The sequence below is a fragment of the Talpa europaea genome (assembly GCF_964194135.1).
Source record: "Talpa europaea genome assembly, chromosome: 13".
Classification (NCBI taxonomy): domain Eukaryota; kingdom Metazoa; phylum Chordata; class Mammalia; order Eulipotyphla; family Talpidae; genus Talpa; species Talpa europaea.
The window spans coordinates 97,700,799-97,726,849 of NC_140080.1; the positions used below are offsets into that span (position 1 = coordinate 97,700,799).

At 45.0% G+C, this 26,051-nt stretch overlaps 1 protein-coding gene across 1 annotated transcript; it reads left to right on the plus strand.

Moving 5' to 3' along the window:
• Nucleotides 1-236: 236 nt before the first annotated feature.
• LOC311183381 (uncharacterized protein C18orf63) lies at nucleotides 237-25,135 on the plus strand (the record flags this gene model as incomplete). The annotated part of the gene is made up of 13 exons (XM_084252719.1): nucleotides 237-364; nucleotides 2,071-2,149; nucleotides 4,188-4,244; nucleotides 6,794-6,905; nucleotides 7,757-7,798; nucleotides 9,211-9,287; nucleotides 12,080-12,189; nucleotides 12,960-13,056; nucleotides 13,167-13,261; nucleotides 14,394-14,580; nucleotides 18,459-19,034; nucleotides 19,639-19,725; nucleotides 25,004-25,135. The coding sequence occupies 13 exons, from the start codon at nucleotides 237-239 to the stop codon at nucleotides 25,133-25,135; spliced, it is 1,779 nt and encodes a 592-aa protein (XP_084108845.1).
• Nucleotides 25,136-26,051: the final 916 nt, after the last annotated feature.

The following is a 26,051-nucleotide window of genomic DNA, read 5'->3' on the forward strand; positions in this document are numbered from 1 at the left end:
ATCGCTTCGCTTCGCGGTGGAGCTTGTGCCGAGGCCCCTCCGGGCCGCGCGGGAGCCGGGGAGGCCGCGGGGCGGCTGACGGTGGGGCCGAGGACGCCCTGCCGGGGTGTGCAGCCCCACGGGCCGGAGTTCGCTGCCGTTTCATTGCCCTTTGCCCGTCTGCCTGACTCTCAGTCTGTGTCTGTCTGTCTGTCTTCCGAGGCCCGACTGCAGACACGCCCAGACGACGGGAAGACATGGCCGGCGCTGCGCCGCAGTCGCTCTTCTTCCTCGCGCTTCCAGATCTGCGCCAGCTCTGCGCTGTCGGGGTGCTGCTGAGGGGCGCGGGCAGCGAGGCGAGGGGCCTGCAGATGACCCTGTGCAGGTAAAGGAGGTTGTACCGACGGCCTCCGTCCGAAAACGCAGGTGGCGCGCTGTCCGGGAGTTCTGCGTTAAAACACAGCGCTCCACAATTTCAAAATAAATTCAATTTTGACTAAATCTGACCAAGTTTATTGGGCGATGTTTAGGGGAAAACTTTAAAAAGAAGACGAATAAAGAGTGAAATGGACTGTCTCCCCACTGAGATCTCACCTGCAGGACTTCATGGCTAAACTTTTTAATTTAAAAATCTTACAAACATTGATGAATGAAGTCAAGACCCCCGCCCCCCAACTCAGTAAACATTTAATGAGTGGTTCCTGTTTATGGGTACTCCGGGATATGTGGAAACATTTTAGATTAGTTTCTTGATTTTCAGATCAGTATGAGACACGGAAGAGTATTTCTCCAAGAACTATCTCAAACTATTAGTAGTCCAAGCCTGAAGTATAACACCATGATTACTCAGAACACACTGTGTTTTAGGTTTTAAAGATACTCAAGGGTACTCAAAGAAGGACTCTTGGGATCCACTGAGCATATCGTACCTCTAACCAGATTTCTTAGAGAAGGACGAGCACTTATTGCTAACTGTCAGGATGAGGATGACACTCAGGGCGGCCTCCATTTTCCTCCTCTTCACATAACTTGTCTTCTTCCCAAGTCTCTCTTTTCCCACGCATCTATATCCAGGAGCCCAGACCATTCTCAAGGTGTAACGTGATACCTGTTGAGCACTTACCTACGATCCTTCTAGAAACAAGTAGAAAATATTCAATCAGATATTTGGCTATTTGCCCTCAAAGTGAAAGCAGCCATGCCACAGAGTGGGGTTACTTGGCTCACCTTCCCAGCAACTGACAGGCTGGGACATTGAAGCAGAGACTGGCTGCATCAGGCCTGGCAAAACCCAGCACCCGCTGCACCAAGACTCCTACAAAGGATGCCACCAGAGACAGTTGGCCTCCTTATATCTGAGGCAACCGGCAGCAAGTGCACATGTTTGTGGCTTTTTAAATTTGTTTCCTTGATTGGTAATTTTGAATTTTTTCTATTTCAACTGTACTCCCTTTTGTGTTTTGCCTTGCCCTTTGAAACAAAATTATTGAAGGTAATTTGAATTGTCGTGAGTTTTGTTGTAAGTTCATTTGGCTGTTGAACACGGAACTATTTTCCACTTGATTCTGATTTTGGAAGAATTTCCTGTTTGAAGGAAAAGAGTCTACTCAGTAGGTGTAACACAGAAGCACTTGGTAAGGACACTGGTAGAAGAATCCTTGGACTTTTGCCTCCAGTGCTCCCTGGCTACCATTAAAAAAAAAAAACAAAAAACCTAAAGGAAAAGGAAGTAAGCAGGAGTTGAAAGACATGATTTCTTCATAGGGTTTAGCCTTCCTCAAGTCTATGCTTTGGGCAGATGAAGTTTCAAAGAGGAGTTGAGGTTCACAGATTAAAAAGATTGGGCAACTCAAATGCAGGGGCCATTTTCCATATAATCTCCATATCTAAGACATTGTAATCCTCTTAATTTCAACCTTGGCTGAGTGCCTACAGTGTTGGAGGTATGCTAAGTAATACAGAAACCTATAATTCCCCCCCCCCTTGTTTAAAAGAAACTTCAACTTTTTATTTGAATTAAGCAATATTTAAAGGATAACAAAGTAAAAACGGGCAGGCACACTTTAAAATGAGTATGTTTCTTCTCCACAGGCAGTTGCTGTTTTTGCATCAAGATATTCTTACATCACCTGTGCCTGGAGTAGTAAACCAAATTTGGGTGGTAATGGCGGTCAGTATTTTAACCTTTTGCAAAGTATTATTGCTAATCATTGGAAGTAGTAGTGATAAGTAGTAATTCAGGTGTTGTAGTTCAAATTGAAAGTGGCTTATGAAAACAAATTACATTGTGCTCTAGTTTGATTCAACTTATATCCTAAGTATAATGATAGTATAACAGGATACTAAGTATAACAACAGTATAACAGTATAAAATATAAACAGACTATGACTTTGTGATATTTAAAATCCATTTTTGTGATTCTAATTTTATATTTAGTTCTTCATAAATGCTAAGATAAAGACATGAATAAAATATTATGACAATATATTAAGATAGCATGGGCTTAATCCATTTCTCATATTTTGTCCCTTAGAATTACACATAAGTTTCTCATTCCAACATATCCACATTTGTTTTTAAAGAACTTCAAGTAATTGTTTTTTTTGTTTAATTTGGAGGTTTTATTAAGAAATGTTTTACACTTAGTAAAATTAGAATGAGAAACATATTCCACAGTTTTGTATATAATGATAACTGGGAATGGTAATGAAATGCCAAAACTCTTTATAAAAAAATTACATTATTCTGAGATTCTTTGGTCTGAAAATTCTTTTTTTTTTTTTTTTGAAGATTTATTTTTTATGCACACAAGAACTGGGGTACAGGCCAGAGGTGTGGGTGGTGAGTGGATTCACCAGAGACAGAGTGGGGAACAAAATAGGCAGATTGACTGAAATACACTGCTGAGGGGAGCAGCAGGCAAGTTCAGGAGCGGTCCACCGTGCCATGTCGGTAGCTCCCTGGCTGGTGATCAAACTTGTGCTTCAGTTCGATAGCTTCATAAGTTGTGTCTTTCCCTTGCACCACCAGGGAGACCCTGGTCTGAAAATTCTTATAGTGAAATTTTAATTCCCCAGAATCCAGTGAAATCAATATTTATTAACAGTGCTAAAAGCCATTTAAAAGCTTTGGATCTTTTATTTTTCTTCTAGGTTATTGTTCTTGTTGATTACATTTTCCTTCAAGGTTCCATCAGCTTTCATTTTCTCATCCTTATTATAGTTTTTTAAGAAAACAAGCTGATTTTGAACAAGAAGACACCTCTTATTTGTGTTATTTTTTCCTTGTAAATCTTTATGGAACAAGGAGGACATTGTTTTAGATTTCTCATAAATTCAAGTATCCTAGTCTTAGCAAGAATAAAAAGAAGAAAATAGCCAACTAAAAATGTATTTTGCTTTCTTGTAAAGATAGTAAATCTGTGAAAAAGATGTATTCAAAATAGAAAATGAAATGATTATACTTTATATTTTGAAACTTACCTTTTGTTCTTCCTTCAACAATCTTTCCTGGACATTGTTCTGTGTCAGTACACCTATCCTCCTAATTTTTGAGACTAAAATATTTTGTTGTTTGAGTTTGCAGTGATTGAAGTAATGCTCTCATGCACATCTGAGTCTCCAGGGCTGTAACGTCATTGAAATTATGTCATTTTTACTTACTTGATAGTTTCTTTGGGTTAAATTCTTGAAAGTGAGATTGAAATGCATCTTAAACTATAATCTAGACACTGCTAAACTGCTCTCTGAAAAGCTTTACTAGATTACATTTTCACTAATAGTGTATGAGAGAACCTCATATGCTAGTTATTTTCAGCCTTTGCAAAATCTGCCAATCTCTTAGGCAAAAAATGACATTTTCTTTTAATTTATATTTCTTTCACGGTGAATTGGACCATCTTGGCCTTTTGAACGTTCTCTAAATTTTCTACTTAGGTCCACTTTTTCTAATGCCTAAGAATTTGTATATTAAGAAAGGTCTTAAATATTTATTATATGAAATTTATTGGCCTTCTTTTTTTTTTTTTTTTTAAATGATTTCTGGGCTCCTGTTGCTCCCAGAAAGGTCTCTCTCACTTTGACACTGCACCCAGATTCCATGTCCATGATTCAGGACCCTCTGTTATAGAATGTTTTCACTCTTTATGGATTGCATTACTTAATAACACATATTAAGTCATTTTTATAAATGTGAATTTTTATTGTAGGTACCATTTTATAAAGCTGGAAAACTTAATGTCTATATTGAAAAATATGGAGCTAAGGTGGGTTTTCAAAAGTAATTCCAGATGCTATTTATATTAATTTTGTTTTCAATTTCTTTTGTCATCAAACAAAGATAAGTATTTTTCCTCAGAAATTATTGATCCACTTGTAAAGGAGCCCAACTTTTTGTCCTCCAAATTTATTTTATGCATATTTAGTGAGAAAAGAGGATGAGAAGCTTAACTTTTGTTGAGTACCTTTTGCAGGCAATTTATATAGTAGAATCATTTGATGACGAAGTAATGAAGGCCAGAGAGATGAAAATAGTGGCGGTGACCACAGAGCTGACAAGTGGAGGGACAAAGCATCAGTTGTGTTCCCTGTGGGGATGAGTGTCGATTTCATCAAGGGCAAAAGTGATTCCATGGGCTTCGGTTCTCGTGTCACCTGCCGCAGGCCACAGAGCCTGGACTGGAGTTCTCACCTGTCTCCACCTGTGTCTCTCAGGCACTGGACCCTGGTGGTTCTAGTGGCCCATCCAGGCATCTCTGCTGCCTCTGTTTCTGCCTCTACCGGGGTTTAGGATCCTGAGCTTCCTGGAGTTCTCCAAGATGAAATGCTTCTCTGGGTTCCAGGAGGAAGATGAGGTCACAGCAGCATCTGGAGGCACTTGCAGTCCCTGTGAGGTCTCACAGCGCTACTCTCAGCGCTCAGTCACATGCTTGGGAAAGCATGGCACTTCAGGGGCAATGAGGAGGGATTTCAGCTAAACCTTTCCACTGAGACACATCTTGAATCATTAAAGGAATTTGGTTATCCTGCAAAGGCTGTGTATAAGCTGCGAGAACATATTTACCGTCTGTCATTCCCTAGAACTCGAGAGCCCTGGCTACCTGCAGCGATTCCCATGGGCTTCTCCCCTGCACTGGGGTCAGCAAGAGTTGCTCGTGGGCTGATGGAGGCCCCTTTGCTGTCCTCTGCCATGAACTTGGAGAATTTCATCTTCTTATTAGTATGTTGACTTCAAGGTCTGTTTTGTGTTGGGGTCAGCCTGTTGCTGTTCCAGCTGGACTAGTCCTCAGGGTCCTTATCACGGCAAGATGCCCTCCAGCAGTAACCCTCAGGAAACTTGGAAAAACACAGGTTTGCTACTTAGAAGACCTGGAAATTACACATCACCCGGGTCACAGTGAGGTCAAGGGGGGTAGAGAGTCATGGTGGGCAGCATGTACAGGGGCCTGGGATCCTAATTTTATTGGCCCTGAGGACAGGGATCTAGAGTTTCATGAACCCGTTTATTGGTATGTTCAGATCATCAGAGTGGGAGTTTAATGCTTAGGGAGAAAAACAAAGAGGAAAAAGGAAAAAAACAAGCATACAAGCAGTCCCTGCTGACCAGCTGCCTGTGTGTGGGTGGCTTCGCCTGAGTTAGCCCTCTCCAAGGGTGGCCCTCCATGCAGAGGCCTCAGAGGAAAGTCTGAGGCAGGCACTTGTACTACAAAAGAAAAGTCAAGTATGGGAACTTATAATACAAGGTCAAGCTGTTGTTTATTTTTGACAAATATGTTATAAAAACAGATAAAACTTGATTTTAGAGACAAATTCTAAATATCAGGAAAGTTATTCTCTGAGCCTAAGAATGGTTGGCATTTCAGTATTAATGCAATAAAAGAATATGCCAAGTTCCATCACTTCATACATATCTTAAGATTATTAAAAAAAAAAAAATTGAAACTTCCCACCCATAGTTCCTATCTTAGTAACACTCTGTGATGTATTTTCTTCCTGCCTTTTCATTCACACCTTTGACTTTATTACTGCAAGGTGCCCATGTCCAAAATATTTAAAACCTCTGTTTGCCATCTTATCCTTCTCCAGTTATTGTTGTGGAGATAAGATCAGGATGAGGCCGGAGGCATGGGGTGTGAAAGAAACCACCAGAGACAGAGTGAAGAACAGAACAGGTGGATTTATTGAGAGACACTGCTAAGAGAAGCAGTGGGCAAGACGGGAGAAGTTCGTGCTCTAAGGAGGATTTGGGGCTCTCTTTTATACTGTTTTCACACACTTTCTAACGTGGGGGCACCAGTTTGCAGTTATCTGTTACGATGTCTTGTCTCCAGCACTGGCCTTCTGGCCTCTACTTCTGCATTCCCAGAGCTGGGCTGTTTTTTCTGGTCATGGTGGTCAGTTTTATGGCCTTGTCCCCAGGGCAGCCTTCCCCATTCCCTCATCTACTCCAGCCTCCCAAACCTGCCTGCTGGGCAGGGAGGGATTCACCATGGTCATCTCAGTTGCTGGTTCCTCATTGCTGTTAGGTCAGCATCCCCTGTCCTCTTCTCCAGATGTGCAGAACCCAAGTTCCTTGTTACTTGTGGACAGGTCATGCTGCAGCGTGGCAGAACAACAGCCGTGGCTCAAAGTGACTATCTTTGAACAATTCCTTAATTTTAGAACTGAGATGGTTAGCTGTAGTGATGACTGTATGCCTATGCAGAACACCCCGGCCGGCTGGGTGGTGCTCGAAACACACGAGTGCTTTCTCTGAGCTTATAGGAACGTGCCAGTTGTTATAAATTTACCTATATTTTCCCTTTACCTTTTTCAGATGGAGGCTGCCCAAAGAGTACTTCCAGTAATTCTTCAAAACTGCCTTTCATATTCACTGATGGCTAGACTCGCTCCAGCCTGGAATAAAACGGGCCATCTCCTGGTGCAAGGTGACACCCTCTCTTGGTTCTGGAGCATTCTGCTCTGGGCCCCTTCTGTTAGGTGCATCTTTTTGTAATGGGAAGATACATGATTTTTAGGGAACAGCTTCTGAAGACTCAGTCTCAAGCTTTCTTAACCAAAATCCTCAACAACATAAATATGTCTCCTTGCTTCAGAGGCCTGCTGTTTTCTTAAGGGAAAGCATTTATTGCATAACACTTGGAATCTAGAAAAAAAGAAATATAAGTTGTAAAGCATTATAATATTGAACACAAATTATTAATATCATTGGAATCAAAAAAGTATCCTGAATTTTGTGTTAAGGTATGATCACCTTCCAAGTATTTCATAACAGGAAGTAATTATTTGAGGGGAGAAGTGGGTATTTCTGTGCTTTTAATTGAAGAGATACTTTTTGAGCAATTATATTTTTTCTCTGAGTTGTCATCTGATATTCCTTTATAAAACTGTGTTTTAAAGTATTTCCTTAGTGGGGCCTCCCCGGTTAAGCGCTGGGTTGCAAAGTTGCCAGCAGCTTCTGCAGCGCCAGTTCAATCCCCGGCTGCTCCCGGGCCACCGGAGGAGGGTCCCACATGGCGCGCAGACCTCTCCTGCCGCCCGCTGCTCCCCTCAGCAGTGTCCTTCGGTCCTTCTGCCTGCTCTGCTCCCCGCTCTGGCTCTGGTGAATTCTCTCACCCTCCGGCACTTCTGAGTGTACCCAGTGCTTATATAAATAAATAAATAAATCTTAAAAAAAAAAATAAAGTATTTCCTTAGCTTTAATAATTTCATGTAAAAAGGTTATATTTATCAAGCATGATTTATGAGTTATAATAATATATCCTATAAATTTTTTAAGGAAGAGAGTTTCTTTCTCAGGCGGGAAAGCAAAATGCTGTTGGTAAGTACAAATGTGTGAAAATACATGTCAGTAGATAAACCATTAACATTTGTTAAAAAAAAATATGTTACAGATTGAGTGAGTTCTGCTTGTAATCTTGCTCATTAGGTTACATAAGAATTTATCAGACATTTTATAATCACAGATTCACCTGGGAAGTCATCTCTGGCTCCAAATATATAGTCTACCTATGTGAGAAAAATCCACTTCTAGTTGGAATAAAAGCTATATTTTTAATGTCTCTACTTAAAGAACAGTATGACTAAGGACTTTAATTTTGCAGACACTTATGTATAGTTTCCAGAATCATACTAAAAATTCCTTAGTATGTAAGTAAAACCTTTATGTCTCTAAGAACATGATTTTCTATAAATAGAAAAAAGATCTTAAATATGCCGGGTATGATATGGTCTAATCGTCTAATCTAACTCTTGCTGACATGGTGTGTTGCTGTGTGCAAGGAGATGTCGTGAGTAGTAGTCCAGACGCAGCAGGTCGGTGGGTATCCTGAGCCCTCAGTTAGATGGTCCGTCAGCCCTGGGGGTGTGCACTGCCGCATGAGCAGAGCCTCTGTAGCCCCTGGCCTCTGCACTGTGCACCCCGCCCACACTGGCCTCTGTTTAGGTTGGTCAGTGGCAGTCACTAGAGCCAGCTCTGGGCCAGTGGGTTTCATCCGCAATGCGTTGATGAGACGACAGCGGTCAGTGACTGCGGGCGGCAGTTCAGGAGAGCGGAATTCTGCCTCCTGTGATAGACTTTTTCTCCTTTACTGCATCTAAATATTCCGCAGCAACACGCCAAATTGTTGGCTCATTAGATTTTCACACACTCAAGTACATCCTAGTAGTCAGTTCTGCATTGAGAAGCGGAGCTGATCCAGAGCTTTACCAGTACCTCCTGCAGTACCTCGCGGGTCTCCTGCGGCCTCCAGGCCCCGCCTCTTTGCAGCAGCCCACTGCCCTGACTTGCCTAAGTCATCTGAAGAGCAGGGTGCAAGCCTTGGGCCCCGGAGGTCAAGACTGTACCTGAGGGCATTTGTTGGTGAAGGAAACTGATGTCATAAGCGTGACGTGTACCTCTCGCTTTTCACTTACAATGAAGCCAAATCTGTAAAAGAGTTATTGAGTGTCTTCTCAACGGTGAGGTCTCATTCTGGTTATTGTAATGCCCTCTGCCCCCACATGCACATCTGTATCTGTCTTGTGTCAGGGCTTTGTCTTCTCTGGGATGTCCCTTCTGTCAGATGTTATCGTGATTGTTTTATTCTGCCTTGTATGAAAAACTTTGCATTTTTAACTGAGTTTCTAGCTCAAATAGATTGCTAAGGTAATTGATTTTGTTACTAAAGTTCTTTATTTGATAGTCTGGAGTAGTAATTCCAGAGTGTTCACAGTTGAATATTTTATTTTCAGTACTAGACATCAATGTAACAGAAACTCACATTTGTCTAAGCATAGAAGTTTATACAATCAGACTGCCGCCGCCTGAGGTACTGCGTGCTTTGAGTTCTAGTTAACATTACGATGTTTGCTACATACTTAATATATTTATTACTGCTACTAACATAGATTTAATTTTTAACAATAAGAGTGATAAGATGTTTATTGTAAAATGCATACTATTTAATGTTTAATGTTCTGATATTATTCTAAATCTATTTACCCAAATCAGTCAGTTTAACACAGACCTAATTTTATTATTCCCTTGCTCAAAATCTTTTTAGGTAACACTCAAGACTTTCTAGGATCTTATCCTGACTCAGCACCTACTATTTGCCTTTTGTTTCACCTTCAAATATTAAAAGCACAATTTCAGCATAGACTAAATGAACTATTCCTGATTGACTTTATGCTGCCATTTTTTTTTTTTTTGGCATCTATTTTTTGCACATAACAGTTTTTTACTTCTTAGTGGAAGGATGTGTCTTTCATTTTGCTAATTCAGCATAGAACCTCACACACCAGCGATCACTCACTACATGTTTCTGTCTCCTAGGCCAGTGGTTCTTTGTAGAGAGGGTGGAGGGGGAGACAGTTATGTTGCTCCCTATGAGACATCTGGTCATGTCTGGGGACAGTTTGGGTATCACCAAGAAGGGAGCTGGGGGGATTTGTTCGTGGCATTTGGTGCCCAATGCCAGGACTGCAAGGACCCCCATCGCCCCCCAACAAAGAATGGCCCAGTCTGAAGGGTCAGCACTGTCAGGCTGAGGAATTCCAGGCAAGGCACAGAAGGCGCTCCCTTTGCTTGGAGCGCCCTCTAATGGCTGCCTTTTCTGTCCATCCCTTAAGGGCCAGCTTTAAGATACTCCACTCATGATTAAACTTTTGATGACCTGTTATGTTGAGTCAGTAGGGAGTCAGACTTGAATGGGGTCTACTTTTCCACCATCAAAAACTTGCTGACCTGCACTCAGGTAACTAGAATGGGCGTATCAACAGGAATACCTCAAACTGACTGGAACCTTCCCCAAACTAAGCCCAAAGTGACCACCCACCATCTTTTTAGCCACATACAATTCTGCACCATAATCATGTGTTTACTGGTAATTTTGGAGTTGTACTCATTTTTATGCCCCATTTTACCTTATAATAAGGTCCTTGAGTAGTAATTTTGCCTCTTCCTGCTTTTGAAATTTCTGTAAATGAGAGCACGGTTTCATATCCTGTGCCTGCTTGGTCCTGAAGTCTGTGCCTCACTGTCTCCATTTCCATTGCTGTGATTTAGACTACCATCTGTGGTCCTGGCTGTTGAAATCGTATCCATATGAGCCTTCTTCATATGGATGCTGTTAGATACTATTAGAATTATTCTCTAATTCTCCCTCAGAATCAACAGAATTCTCTTTCTAAAACAAGGGCCCCCAACCAAAAGATTTCTGCTACTGCAGCATTGTCAGTGTGAAAATAAGAATGAATTCTTTAGACGGGCATTAGAAGTAGGAAGTTAGATTTGAGTACCTGCTTAGAAGTAGGGGCTTGTTCACATAAGGAGACACGTTACATTGTCTGTTCAGAAAGTAAAGGCAGGCATCAGCTGTCCCTTGGAGTGCATGGTGAACCGTTAGGCCGCTGACCAGTCTTGAGGAAAATCTGTGTTTGAGAAAGACCGATATGAAACATTAAGTCTGGTACCGGGGAGTCTCCAGTTTTGTCTCTGAACAGTGTAGAGAATACCCAGAGGATTTAAATTCAAATAGAGGCATGTGAGAAATGCCAGACATTTGGACCTGACACCTGCTTTCTCTGAATTCAGTTTGGGTGGTTGTCCTCAGAGGCCCACCCCCACGGCAGCCAGTCTTCCCTGACACTCGTGGTCGTGTCTGCACTGACCGTCTTTTTCTTACCAGACAGCTTGCTGTGCCTCAGGCCCACGTGCAGCACAGCTCAGGACAGCACTCCCCTCTCTCCCTGTTAGTCCTCGCGCACGCGCGCCCAGCACATCCGGACTTCCTCTGCCCTGCCACCCCATAGCCATCAGTCTAGCAAATGCCGTGGGCGTTCCGGGAAGGAGTCACTGAGGGTGACTTGTCCTGACACTAAACGCTTGGCCGGTTTAGCCGGGACTCCAGCTAAAGGAAAGGGGTTAGAATGTTGCTTCCCCGAAGCTGCGTGATGCCAGACCGAGGCAGCGAGGGGGCCTGAGCCACTCTCACTAGTCCCGGAGCAGTTTCCTCTCAGCTGCTAGGACTTTGTTTCCCTCTCACTTGGGGTCTCGCTGTAGTTTGACTCCTTCTAAGGAAACACTCCCCTCCTCACGCCCCTGCAACGTGTCCCAGGGTGGGCAACAGCAGTGTCGGTGGCCCCGCAAGCTCACATGCCCTGCGGGCTGAGGAGAGACGCATCCAGGAGGTGGGAAAGGGGTATAAAGGTGGTTGGGGGTATCCTGTCCCCTCCAAAAGTCCAGAGAGAGGTATCACCCCCCAAAGCCATCTTTCAGTTTAAAAGAGACTTGGTTAAGATGCTATTTTCACACAATGTAAATACCTTCTTCTGTTCTAAATTAACATCATCAAACTGAAAGCCAGTTGAAATAAGTCCAAAATGGGGGTTTGGGTTTGGAGGGTGACAGGGAAAGCAGGTGACAGTTGCTACACTTGGGCAGAGAAGCAGGTTGAGCTGAAACATTGACTGTCAAGTGATGATGTCAGTGACCATAACTTAGGCCTGATTCATCTGTGTGTGTGTGTGCGCGCGCGCGCGTGTGTCTGTGAGAGAGAGACGTTTTTCTCTGTCAAATTCTTTCGAGGACTTACATGTTCAACCTTATTTCTATTCAAAGCTAAGCGACTTTGGTATTTCTCAGAGAGTAATAAAGGATTTTGAGACTAATACGGATGCTGTCATTGAGGGACATTCGATTTTAAGCAACTGGTGCTACATTTTGCCAAGGTGAGGTTTCAGCTTGTGGTTCCTCGGGGGCTGCGGAGATGCTGCTTCTACTTTGCTTTAACGTTGTTAGGTGCAAAGTATAAACCACTTTTGTGAATTTTTGAAACTGAATTTTGCCTCAAAAGTATGCTGAGACAACATAGTCATACCTACAGAAGGCATCAGCTGCAGATGAACTACAATAATTTTATTATACATTTATCTTTTTATTGGGTCTCATTTCAAAAGCAGCAAAATTTGTAGTGATTTCATTTGAAATGACTGCTATCGCCATAATAGCAATAAAACCCCATAAACTTGTGTGTCGTAATTAGTGATTCATTAGCATCTGGGCTAGAGTTTGTACTCTCTTACCATCAATAATACCACGGAGATGAAATGTTAAACTTCTTAGGAGCAGCAACTTTAACTGGTAGCAGACACATCATTTCATCATCAAACAGGGAAGAGGCAGACGGGGCGTATATTTGACTGCGATTCATTCAACTCTCCATAGACATTTTCTTCAAGCCGACAATTCCCAGACATACTTTTGTATGGCATCATTTTATCAGTCATTTCTTTGTGTTTATGACTCCATTTAGTTTTTCCTTCTAAGGTTTTCTTGTGAACGTTTAATCCAATGTGTATTTGGAACTAGAAGCAAATGATTAGTTTATTACATACATGTCTGTTGGTAATCTTTTTTAACACTTTCAAAATCACCGTTAACTTGTCAAACTATACCAAGCGTTGGCACATAAAACTTTACCAACTCTTATCTTTCATAGTATGAAAATGGGACAAGTACTAAGTGTTCTTCACACCATGCCCCCGGACTGTCCTTTTCACTCCTTCGATGATTTCCGGATGCACTGGGACACACTGGTAAGGGGTACAAATATGCGCTACCCTAGAAGTTACTTAATTTTGCTTCTTGTCTTAACCCCAGTTGAACTTTCTCTCAAGAGGACTTCAACTTTGTGTTTAAATTTTAGTATGGCTATAAGCTTCCAGAAGATTGTAGACATTCAAAAGTGTACTGCAGCATCTACTTCAAAATGATAGGAGGAAGGACCTTCACATATCCTTTGTGTGAGAGGCCTCTGCCGTGCGCGCGGCCTCCGGCCCACCCGTGCTCTCGTCCGTTCACCCTTCTCTGCCGGCTCGAAGCCGCTTCCCTCTCTGCTTTTGATCTGCTTGCATGTTCTTACTTTGCTTGGAATTTCCCTGTTCTTATATGAGGATGAGCTTAAGAATGATATTTTTGTAATTTGAACAGCAAAAGAAACTTTAGATAGGAAAAAAGGTCCACTTGATCCCTAGTACACACGCCATCATAGGGTTCTCCTGAGCCAAGGGCGCCCCCCAGTGGCATTTGGGACGTTCCTGAAGAACGGAATTAAGGATTTATCTTTTTCAGAAGATTATTTTACAGACCAAGTTTAGAGGCTTTCACTTGGCTCAGCGCCAACGCCCCATTTATTTAAGAAAATATCTTTCTTAGCATTGTTTTTAAAAATCTGTTCACGAGGGCTCTAGTGCCCAGGTGAAACTCTTCAGCCTTAGTTAGCAGCGCGCTCACCGCCCCACCTGTGCGCAGCCTCGCCAGCGGGCCGGCGGGATGAAAGGACAGCACAGCGAGCCGGGTGTTCTCGTCCTGTGTGCTGCATTTCCTGACCCGAACCTTCATGTAAAATGAGGTTGACAGATAGCTAGTCTGCCTTTTCACTAGCTGTCACGATGTTATTGTGAGTCTTGAGAATTTTTTTCACCAGGAAATGTAACTCCTTTCCTCAAAGAACGGCTGTTGCAGCTGAACACAATCTGTGCGTGTTGCTTCTCAACCAAATTTGTGCTGTGCTTGGAGATGCGACCTGTTTATTGTTTGCTGCACTTATTTTATCCTCTCTAAAGCTCACATAGGTTTTTTTACAAATAGTTTCTGGGGTGATTGGCTTGCCAGCTTACAGAGAAAGCGAGAGTGTAAGGACGCAGCGGGCTGTCCCCGTTGGCGGCGTTAGGAGGCGTGCAGCGCCCGGAGAACACACGCTTCGCTGCTTTGTCGCGTGTGGAACAAGCCAAGGAAGGAATAGGTTTTCTAGATGTCTTGCAGGATGGATTTATTTATACACTGGTTTGTGTACTGTCTTAGCAGGTACTTGTTTCATGTAGTAACATTTCCTCTCTGCGTCCACAAATGCCCCGTTGTTCTTTAACACCAGCACGTACCCTCTCAGCTGCATCAGAAGCCAACCCGTGCAGTTCTTTCCAAGGGTGGATCTGGAAGGTGTATTGAAAAGTTTTCTTTCAGATTTAAAATCTAAGCTGCCGCACATATGTGGGTTTCCCATAAAGATGACAGCTAAGCCGTGCTACCACACGCGTGAGCTCACGAAGCCGTCTGCGCAGGTAAGCCGTTACGCACCGCTAGTCCTCCAGTGCCACAGCCTGCCTCGCTGGGGTTTCTCACCCTCTGTCGTACTGGAGTGCTTTGTCCTCAGTTGATGTCTTCCTGATAGTTATTCGTTGCTGCTCTTTATTTGTCACTGCCACGTGCTCCTGTTGCTATAGTTAACACAGTGTTGTGATAGCTGTTGCCCGGCGAATCATGAGCTCTGGGACAGGAGAGGCAGCATAGTCACCTTCCTTTCCCAAGTGCCTGGTATATAGTAGTTGTTCATTAAATATTGTTGAATGGGTAAATGATTAAATGATCTTATAGGGTTGTTTGATAACATTTGCCTCATACAAATCCAAGTTTACATTGAACTTTTGCTACGTCAGTTGAGTCTGATTTATTGAAAAAGCTTTTGAATAATTCCATTTATGGAATGGAATTAATTCAGTAACGTTCACGTTGGAAGATGATACGCCAAGTGAAATTTTATTTTCAAAAAAAAGAATAGATAACAGTTAGGCATTGCCAATGAAGAAAATATGATGACTTGTTTTTTACACACTATAATAAGATCTCTTTGTCAAAAGAAAACCAAGTTGAAAGGGAAGTTTATGAAGAAAAAATCTAAGGCTATTTAATTTAAGTTTTTCAATCGCAATCTTTCTCTTAAATGACAAATTTTTCAACAGTTTTACCTAATTCATGTACAGTATAGATCAGAACTACAGATTGATAAACAATGAAAATCCTGGCATTATGTAGCAAATATTTCAAAATAAGTCAAAGAAAAAAGAGTGAAATTATGTTGTCGTTTCTTGATGAGCAACTTTAAATGTAGAAATTACATGCATGAAGAACCGAACTAAAAAGTACACAACTTATTTATGTAGTAAATAACAAGAATCTTCAGCTCACAGCCAAGATATGATAGATCAGAAAGACAGCAGCGAGGGCCCAGGCACAGAGGCAGACTTGCAGAGTCATTCATCCAAAAAAGGTTTCACATTTCCAAAATGTTTCACCCTCGTCAAAGATAGAAAAGTCGGAGAGTAAGAGAATCTTTGAGGAGAGATGGGGTGCTTGCTCCCCACCAAATACGTTCCTGGGCTTCTAGGGAACTACTGGAGCTTCTGCTGAGACTCTAGTGTGAGGGAAACACCAAGCAGACCAGGCCTGGCTTCTGTCTGATGTCACCAGGGAGTGGGTGTAGCTGCTTTCCCCTGCGAGGCAGATCAAAGAAGCACCTGGAGAAACATCATGGAAGTCAGCGTGGTGAAGCCACCTAGCACCTAGCTCTCAGCTATCTCTCAACATTTTTGGGTGGTGGGCAAGCTGGATTTTAAAGAAATCCAAGAAATGTTTTTCCATCTGTAAAGACTTTAGTGTGCATTTCTAGCTTATGAAAGTTTATTAAAAAAATCTTAATTTGATAGTAATTCCTTGACATCTGGTGCCAGATCATACCCCATTCTCCATTATCTCAGAGATTCTGTTTTAGGGGTTTTGTTGGTGTGTCTCTTCGGTCTCTCTCACTCTGCACCGCTCCACATGCACTCCCTTTTTATTATGCTGGTTATTTGTTGGAAAAACTGGATCATTCGCCCTGGAGAATATGCCGGATTCTGGGTTTGCCTGACTGCTTCCTTGTGTTGTGTCATTTACAGTCAACACCTTCTTCTAGACTCCATGTCTCCTGCACCACGCTTAGAGCTCAGCCTCCCTGAGTTCTGCCCAGCTTTAATCAGAGACGCTCAGGTGACACATACACAGAGTAGGATTTTAATAAATCAGACACATTTGATTAGTCATTTTGGCAGTCCCGAAGTATTATCTGATTATTCCCTTAATTGTATATATCCATTTGATATCCATTCCTATTTAAATATAGGGTAAAGCTTTTGGCTTTCCTGTATTATTATGTTACTATATAGGATGTGTGTGTGTATAGTCGTAGAAATTAAAGATCAAGCCACTTCCCCCCCCACCCTGCCCCAAGCCAGGTTTTCTAGCACATCCAGCAGAGTAATGGCAGTAATGTAGGGAAGCACGTGTCTTTTGGTTATGACTTTACAAAGCTTTGGTCTGTGGACCATTTCAGGGCCTGTGAATTATTTATGGTCTCATCTGCTGTTTACATAGGCCCTCTTTGTAGTCTTTTTATAAATTTTAAATATAAGCCTATATCAACCTATAAATCCCCCCTGGGCTGTTGACTGTATTTTAGAAATTGAAAGACAATAACTGATACATGCCGGGCTAGGGGGCAAAACAAACCCCCGGAAATTATTTTCATCATGAAGACCAAACAGGTGTGAGCATGAACATGGTTCAGACAGTCGAGATAAATGTTACATCAGGACACGAGTAAGCCACTCTCTCAGGGACCTCCTGCAGTGAGTTTTCTTTTGGTGTCTCAAGAGTATGTGTGTCTCTAAAAGTCTCTGTGGTTTATGACACCCAAGAGTGTGAAAACGTGACTAATTTTTGGTTTTCTATAATTGAATTCAACTTCATTTTTTAATTCTGTTCTTGTCAGGTGGTAAAAAGTTCAAGTCTAGGTACTTTAACATGATTGGTCACTTCTGATGACGAGACAGCTGTTGTGTGCAGGGAAGAGCCTTGTAGGGTGAGGGCAGTGGCGTGTCAAACAAGGATGTCACCTTGTTTGAAACAACAGCTGTGGACACAGTTCAGATGCTGCCATGCCAGAATAGGGCAGGCCTAGCCCAGCTCTGACTGACATCAAAAAATGCAGAAGTCTGGACAGGCAGGAGAATAGTACCTGACTGGAAGACACCTGCAGGCCAAGGGCAGAGGCCCGGAACAGTCTTTCCTCAGAACCCCAACTCACCAGCACCATTAGGTTGGAATAAAGCCTCCAGAACTTTGAGACAATACATTTCTGTGGCTTGAGCCCCCCAGTTTGTGGCACTTTGTTACAGCACCCTAAGCAAACAAACCCAAACCCCTTCTGATGCTTGCCTTCCCTCAGCCTCGCTGTCTCCAGGGGTAGAAACCAGCTCTTGTATCTCAGTTAGCTTCTCTATCTCTTCACTCGGGGCCAGGAAACCCCACTACATTCTTCTGTGCCCATTAGATATGGATTTAAAAAGTTACCAACACCTCCCATCACTAGATGAAGGGATAAACAAGATGTGGTATTTCCATGTAATGGAGTATCATTCAGTCATTGGAAGGAATGAAATTCTGACACATTACAACATGAATGAACCTTAAAAACATGCTCAGTGAAAACATGCTCGCGACAGGACAGTCCGATGACTCCACGGAGGTGGTGTGCCTCTGTGGGGCGCAGTCAGAGAGAGGCGGTAGAATGGAAGTCATCAGAGGCCTCAGGGAGAGCCAGAGGGTAGGAGGAGATGCTGCCTCAAGACCCCTGAGTTTCTGCTGGGGATGAGGACAAAGTTCTGGAGATAGGTCGTGGTGGTGATCACACAATAGAAGCACAGTGGGTGTGCTTAATGCTGGCGAGTAGGACACCTGAGAATAATTAAAGTGGGGAATTCTATTTGATATTAGGTGTGTGTGTATCACCACAATTTTTTTTTTTAGATTTATTTATTCATTTATTTATTTATACCAGCACTGGGCACAGTCAGAAGCGTGGGAGGGTGAGAGAATTCACCAGAGCCAGAGCGGGGAGCAGAGCAGGCAGAAGGACCGAAGGACACTGCTGAGGGGAGCAGTGGGAGGTGGCAGGAGAGGTCTGCGCGCCATGTGGGACCCTCCTCCGGTGGCCGGGGAGCAGCCGAGGATGGAGGCTTCGGGCAGCCTCACAACCCAGCGCTCAACCGCTGCGCCACCAGGGGAGGCCCCATTAAGGACACTATTACATTAAAAAATTTTTTCCTAATCTCTATCATTTCAGGAAAGCAAAGTCAAGCCACCCAATCTGACCACTAAAAGAATGTTCCCTCCCTCCCGGACTCTGGCCCCTTCCACAAGACCCGCCTCCGCTCCAAGTCTTCCGCAGGGTTGGGTAGCAGAGGACCGCCAGGTGGCGCCGCCGGCCAGCCAGCCGAGCCCTGGTGTGTCCTCGACTCCTGCCGCCCAGCCAGGATCTGCCCAGAGCAGACAGAAAGCCCTGCCCAACCAGGCACAAGTGCCCTTGGAAGTTCCAGTGCCCAGCGGGGGAAAGACTCGAGTGCAAGACACAAATTCTAGTTCCCAGAGTAATGTCGCCCCTAAGTTCATACCAGTTTTCAAAAATTTCTTGTCAGGGTCAAACAAAAGTGTCTTACATCCTGGCCACCAGAAAAGAAAATCATATGTTGTTGCAGAACCTAAGTTGTTTTCACTGAATACCAGTGTGATCCAGGGTGACAAGGCCAAATTAGGTCCAACTATTAAAAAAAAATGTAATCGTAACATGCAGATAAGTGCCGGGGATTTAAGTAAGCCTTCTGGGTCTCTGCCCAGAAGAAATGCGCAATCCCACGAAAATGTGACAAAATATCCCCCGTCTAGTGGAAAATTATCCACTGGGAGTAAACTACTCTCTAATAGCTCAGTATTTCAGGTGGCAAATAAAGATTTAGGTATAATGACAAATGCTGCTGACTCCCAGATGAGCAGACAAGAAATTTTAAGAAGCAAATATATAACACAGGTCGTAGGGAAAGGCCACGAGTCACTGAATGTGAAAAAACATCCACATATTTTTGAATCAGACTCAGAAGAGCCCCAACTCCTGCAGCAGCAATCTGTAGATCAAACTGAAGCTGCAGTAGGTGACCCCAGATCAAAACCAAGCAAAACAGCTCACAGGTCCAAAAGAAAAGTATGTCAAGAATCTTCACAGCCGTCAAAGAAGCCTCATTGCAATGCTGCCCATTTTGGACCGTCCAGTGCTTCTAGGGGCCAGGTAAAAACCAATTTACTCTGGCCTTGTTTACCATGTGATAGACCTTTGAGCCCCCTAAATAAAGATTTACATCATTTGCTCAAGATCATCTAGAAACATAAAGACACAGACTGTCTATCCTAATGCACCTGCTGGTGTAACCAGTTGATTCACAACAAGACCTAACTCTTCGTTCTGATTACAGAGACGTGAGTCGGATAAGTCAAAACCCAAGAAATCCATCGTCCTTCGTCCAGCTGATGTGGATGTAAAAGAAGGAAATGTCCGCCAGGTAAGGGAGGTGGCATCTTTTCATTTACTTTTCTTGGTGTTACCCCAAGTAGGATTGCCGTGTTTAGGGATTCCCAACCTCGTGGTAAGGAGCTACATTTAAATTCCTTGATGCTTTAAAATCTGCAAGGAAGTAGAAAATGTTGGGAAGAGTATGGCTCTTGAAAAAGGCCTGTGCGCAACAACTATTACATATGGTAAAGGCCCCCCAAGATAAGGGGGCGTGTCTCACACTGCCTCCCTCCTGCTTTGTCCTGGGGTCTGTGCAGAGTAACGGGAGGGCTCGAGGTAGCAGGCAGCTAACGCAGTCCGATCCCACAACCGCTGGAATGTGTGTGCCCCCTTTGGGATGCCTACCCAAGATAATTAGCCTTACTTGACATTTCAAAGGTTAATTATTAAGTTAAAATTTACTTCGCAAATACCACCGTGCTCCAAAAGTCCTGGCTAAGGTTAAACTTGAGATTGAGCTTGGTAACTCAGGGTCTGTGGCACTGAATTCACAAAGCCAGGCATCTGGAAATTACATTTTCTTCCATTCTGCCATCTGTGCTATTCTAAGAACAAACACATTACTAAAATATCCACAAATATTTTTTGCATAGAATGACTGGAATACTTTCAATTCAAATCCTTTATAAACAAACTACTTTTGTTTCCCAACTGCCATTTTTTTCCTTAATTAATAGAATTTCCAACCTGATTTGAATTAACTGAAAGGTACTTAAGTCTCTTTCTATATATTTTATAACGTTATATCTCATGTGGCTTTTGACATTTATATTCTGGTTCATTTAGTTGGTGTTTGAGGGGGAAAAATGTATGTGCTAGAATGCCTTAAAAATTTTCATTTTCAAATAAATAAATCTGTTCCAGATTTCATAGTTTTTAGAAGCATAGTTGACCTTGAACAATGCAAGGGTTGGAGCTGACTCCCCCCCCCCACTCCCACCCCCAAGCCTCCACTTGAAAATCCAAGTATGATTTATAGTCCCCCTCCCTCTGTGTACATGGATGTTGTTGGTGGAATTTGTGAAAGTGGAACCTGTGGGCAGAAAAGTGCCCCATGCCAAGGGCCGTGCCGCTCACACCCGCGTTATTCCAGAGTCACCTGTGTGCATATTCCTGCTTTGAATTACTGAAGAACTAAAATAATTTTCAGAGTTGAAGTCATTCCACAACCAAATAACGACTTAGTAAAATTACAGGACGTTGGTATAGAAAGTAATTCTCGCCAAATATAAAATTAATGCATGCCCCTGTAAAAAAAAATATGAGTGATATAAAACAGTTTCAAGAAAAAAGTAAAACAGGTGTTCACTGTCTGGTCTCTGGCAAACCCATGTAAGTTCTTGGCAAAGACGTAGGAGTATATCGAAGCAAATAGCAGAACTTTGGTCCACGTTACAAATAAATGAGCTACCAGATAAGAGGAGAGAAACAGAGATAAATAATAAAGAACCAGCAGAAAACTAAGTATCATTTGAACTTTGATTTTTAAATATAATCTGTATTTGCACCTCCCTAAACCATGGCAGTTGGCAGCAGAATACACCTGAGCGCAGCCTCCACCCTTAGATGTGACCCTCGCGCTCAGGGTTAGGCCTGGTGAACTCACTCACTGTAGTCTTCACTGTAACATTGATCTTACAAACAAAGTATCCTGAATCACCCCTCTTTTCCCATGACACCATTTCATGGGGATGCATCTGGTTAAAGCCCATTTGCTTGAGCCTTTCTCATTCTGAAGCTGGCGCAGCGGCAGCGAGTCACCGCAGAGAGCGGGAGCGCGTCCCTTGGCGCGCAAGGCCGTGGCGAAGATGCGTGTTCCTGAGCTGCTAGCCAGTTCGTAACCTGTCGGCGCCGCGGGGACGCGTTCCAGCTCTGGAAAGTGCCGTCCCTGGCTGGTTTGTCCCAGGCTGCCTCCCCCACCCCACCCCCGCCATTGTCCACTCCCCACACCTCAGCTCATGATTAGACGGAGCAGAACAGTGAAAAGAAAGTTCACTACTTCAGCCGCGCCAGGCTTCCCATCTTTATCTAGAGTCTCCCTGCAGCCGCTCCGCACCGCTCGTGCTAAGAACTTACAGGGCACTGTTTCTTTTGGATAAAAGTTAATCTACGTGGGAAAAGCTGATTCTAGTAGCATCAGTTTTTCCGGGGCCAGGTAGGCTTACTTTTCCTGTCCTAATGTTTGTGCTCAGGGAAGCTCGCTGTAGGGGCGCACACTGTGTGTCAGCACACGCCCTGCCACGCTCGGTGAGTGAGTCGCTACCGAGACACACACGAACAGGCTGACCGGTGGTTTATTTACGATTCCATGTTCAGAGAAGAGATTCCGGACAAGTTTGCTGTGCTCAGATTCACCAGAGAGATCGATGAAGATTTTGGTTCATTTGAAAGATTGTGTTGAAGACCAGGATAATTCCACATCCAATTAAGGAAAACCAAATTGTATTCCCTTGTTCCAATTTTTAGTCGTTTATATGCATTGGGGGCCTCCTCCCCCCCGATTATTTTTCATATTCCAAAAAATGTATGTTAGTTTCAGAACCATTATAATTTTATAACCATAAGTAAATGATTTAAAGTCTGCCTGTATCCAGAATCTTAAAATATTAGCCAAAGTTAATGCTGAAAGCCATCTCCATAGAAATACAAAAATGCTTTCCACCTACTGTGTATTTTAAGTATTTGTTGCTTACTGTATTTGTGTTTGGTTTTATTTATAGTTTTATTATATACTGCTAACATCCATTACTTATATTTGTATTTGTTGTTTATTTACTATAGCATATAGGTAAAAAATACGTGTTTATAAACTAGTTCTCTGACCAGTTTTTGCTCTGTTTTAAGTTGTGTATCATTTGGTGTGATGCCTGAGCTGATAATATAGTGGGTATTTATTAATACTTAAGTTTCTATTTATAAATGTTTTAAGATGTCAGGGTCATTATACATTGATGTGAGCTTCGGCGGCTCCCTTGTGCACCTCAGAAGCGGCGGTGGCGCCCGCATCACAAATCCAAGTTGCGAAGCTGTGTGTCATGGGACAGGTTTTGATTTTGTTGTTTTCAAGGGGGTGGAAGCCATCTGGGGACCGTCTGCCTGACCACTCACAGCTGGGGAGAGGATGAAGTAGGGTGACTTTATACACGTCTGAACTGTCTGTGACTAGTACCTTACAGTGGAAACTTCTATTTGAGGGTGAGAAGCCGTCCTCGCGGCAGGCAGCCTGGGTGGTGCTCTCACCTATCAGGGTTCCCGGCTGGTTTCTGTGAGCCCCTCATCTGGGTGGCTCCCTGCGGGTGACCTCCTGGGCTTGTGTGGGGTGTGGCAGGGCACCTGCGAACCATGAACACATCCTGTGCACCAGGTGGGACTAAAAATGCATCCTTCGGTCTTAGACCAGCCTCTGCTCCTGCGTTTCACGGAGCAGCTCAGGGGGTGGCCAGGGGTGTACTCTCATGCTCCCTCACCTGGAGCGCAGGTGAGTTTTCAACTCAGGTAGCTCGGCTCAGACTCCCCCTCTTCACCGTGGCCTCTGCCTTAGGCGCAGGTGGGGGACGCTACTGGTGTAAACAGACGAGTTTCAAAACCTGATGGCTGAAACATTTTATCTGTTGCAAGTGGCTTATCCCACCCAGAGTTGTTGTTTGGATTCTTAAATTACCACAGTAATACCCGTGGTCATGGATACTTGGTGACTTTGCCCCCCAGCATCCTTCCAGCCTTATAAGACTGCACCCCCTGTTCTTTTGGGGGCCAGGTGGGGCAGGTGGAGCCTCCCAAATCCCAGGGACCAGCAGGAGGGGCCCGGGAGGCTGGCAAGTCCCAGCGACACTGTTGGGCCCAGCAACAGTGCAGAGCCAGCTCCTGGCGACAGTGCAGCCATTCCCTAGGCGTGGCAGCCGGTTTGGGTTCAGTGTCTTGGCCCCTCCTGGCTGAAGGAGTCACCGCAAGACCCAGCCTGATGATGGGAACATTGGGGTCCCCAGTGAATGGAAAGATGGACTCACCAGGCTGCCCCGCTCGGAGTGAGTCTCCCTGGCTGGGCGTCCTCGTGGTCTCCACGCTGTGCCGTATGTCACGCAGGGTCTCCGCGTGGAGCACGCTGGGCGCATGGTGGCCTGTCCCGCCAGTGAACGTTGCTTCAGGCGCCCGTGTCGTTGGGCGGGCTTCAAAACCACTCTTCTAGGAAATGTGTACGTTTTCTTCAAATGAGCTCATCAGTTTATGATTTATGCTAAATGGAGCTCTGTGGTCTTACCTCTGGAAGATGCTGTCGAGCTGGAGCGCGTGCGGGTAGATGTTTGGCGAAGGTTTTCATCATCCCGCTGTGAGCACTGAGGACACCGGAGTCGAGGTCCCCATGGTCATGGAGCCTCCCCCCACCAGGGCCAGACCTCCAGGCCTCGGGTCACAGTGAGGGTGACAGGCTCCCCTCGGCGAGAGCCGGCTGCAAGGCCTCTGGCTCTGCCACTGCCCTGCTCTCTGGGCCACACGTCTCTTCCTGTCAGCTCCCACTTGGGGGCTAGTCCTCAGCCGAGCCCTTAAATCAGGGCTGCTCCCCCTCCAGCACTCTCTGCGGCCCATCTTCTGGGTCTCTGCAGCTTGTCACTGCCCTTTTACTTCTCTTGGCCTGCTGGATTCCGGATTTTTCTGCCAGGCAGCCCCTCCTCTGCCTGCCTGGGAAGTGCTGGGCCGGAATGCACGTGACCTGTCTGAGGCCAGCTCACCCCACCAGGGGCGCGCAGGATAGATTCCGGCTTCTGGCACTTGGGGCCTGCACTCTTCCCGGAAACCACCTTGCTCCACCACTTCCAGGGGTCTGTTGTTTTCCTGGGCTGCAGAGGGCTCAGAAGACATGCTAGTGGGACCCTTTTCGTGGGGACCCCACCTCTGTGGACACACAGCTCCTTCCAGAACCCGCTTCCAGTCAGCAGTTCTCCCTCTCTTCCCCTTCTTCACCCACGGAGATGCCTGACACTCAGTGACCCCCACGGAGGAAAGGGAGGGGTTGGGGGTGGAGCCCAGCTTGGGGTGTTGGAAAAGCCCTTCAGGCAGGGGTGTGTAGGGAGGGAGTTCCCGCCCCTTCTGCCGGGTTTCCTTTGAGACTCACTCCTAATTGGCTTGGGCCCAGGCGGGGAATCTTCCCAGGGACCCAGAGAAACCACCGCCAACTCCTCAGTTAGCAGCAGGAAGGCTGACCCCACAGCCATCAGGGTCAAGGTTCGGGGCCTGGCTGGTGCGAACACATCTCCCTGCTGACCTCCCAGTGCCCCGGCCCTGCAGTCCCGGTGGTGACAGCAGGTGCCCAGGCCCTGCCCACCGTCGCCCAGGCGATGCCCCCTCCAGAAGACCCTGTGCTGGCTGCGGCGCCCGAGGGACACAGCGGCGAACGCCTGTGACCTAGATTTCCGCGGCCTGCCTATAAAACAAAGACCTTTTACAAGTTCTAAAGCTGAGCGAGCTGTTTCCCAGAACAATAAATTCAGCTGCTTTTTTCTCCTAAAAACTAGTTTTAGTGCTTCGTAAACTCCAGTAAGCCGCACTGTGTATGGGGCTGCGGAGATGAAACCCAGGGATGTACTCTCAGTCCTACTTCTCTTTAACCAGATTTACCACGTTTCATTACTTTGCCGCCTACGATTGCTCTGCGGCCCCCAGGGAAATAACCAGATGAAGTGGAGAATAAAAACAACATCAAGTAGGATATCCGACACCCCAGGTTGAATGCACCCCGTTGGGTCACACGATGATTAAATCCGGCTCCAGTTAGCCGAATGTCAAGTGCAGGTCAGCTCTGGGGGCACTGAGAGGCAGAATGCTGCTTCTGCGCCATCGGCAACTTTTTCTGTGGAAGCCCGTGGCTTGGCGCCTCCCCGCCCCAGAAGACTCCGTGCAGCACAGGCGCGCGCCTTCGAGACGTCATGACGACGGTCCCGGCGACGGGCCGGTCTGTTTGGCCGAGGAGGACACTGGCCGGGCATGCTCGCCGCCCCGCCCAGCCTGCCACCTGCGTCTCCCGGGAGCAGAGGCAGCGCCCTCCGGGGCTGCCGGCAGATGGACGCTCCTGCCAGGCAACCCCTGTCCCGTGGCCTCCCGAACTTTCCACCCTTGCACACTGTCACTTCTGAAAAGAGGCCCCAGCGCATCTGTGTAGGTCAGAAGGAAAATTTTCAGACACTTCAAGTTACTTACCTCGCAAGAGCGTGGGATTTCTCGGGGAATGGGAGCGTGGGGTTGCCCGGTGACACGGGTTCACTTTCGCCTGGACTGGTTTTAACTAGGTACTTCTGCTGGGCAGCACGGAGAGACCAGATG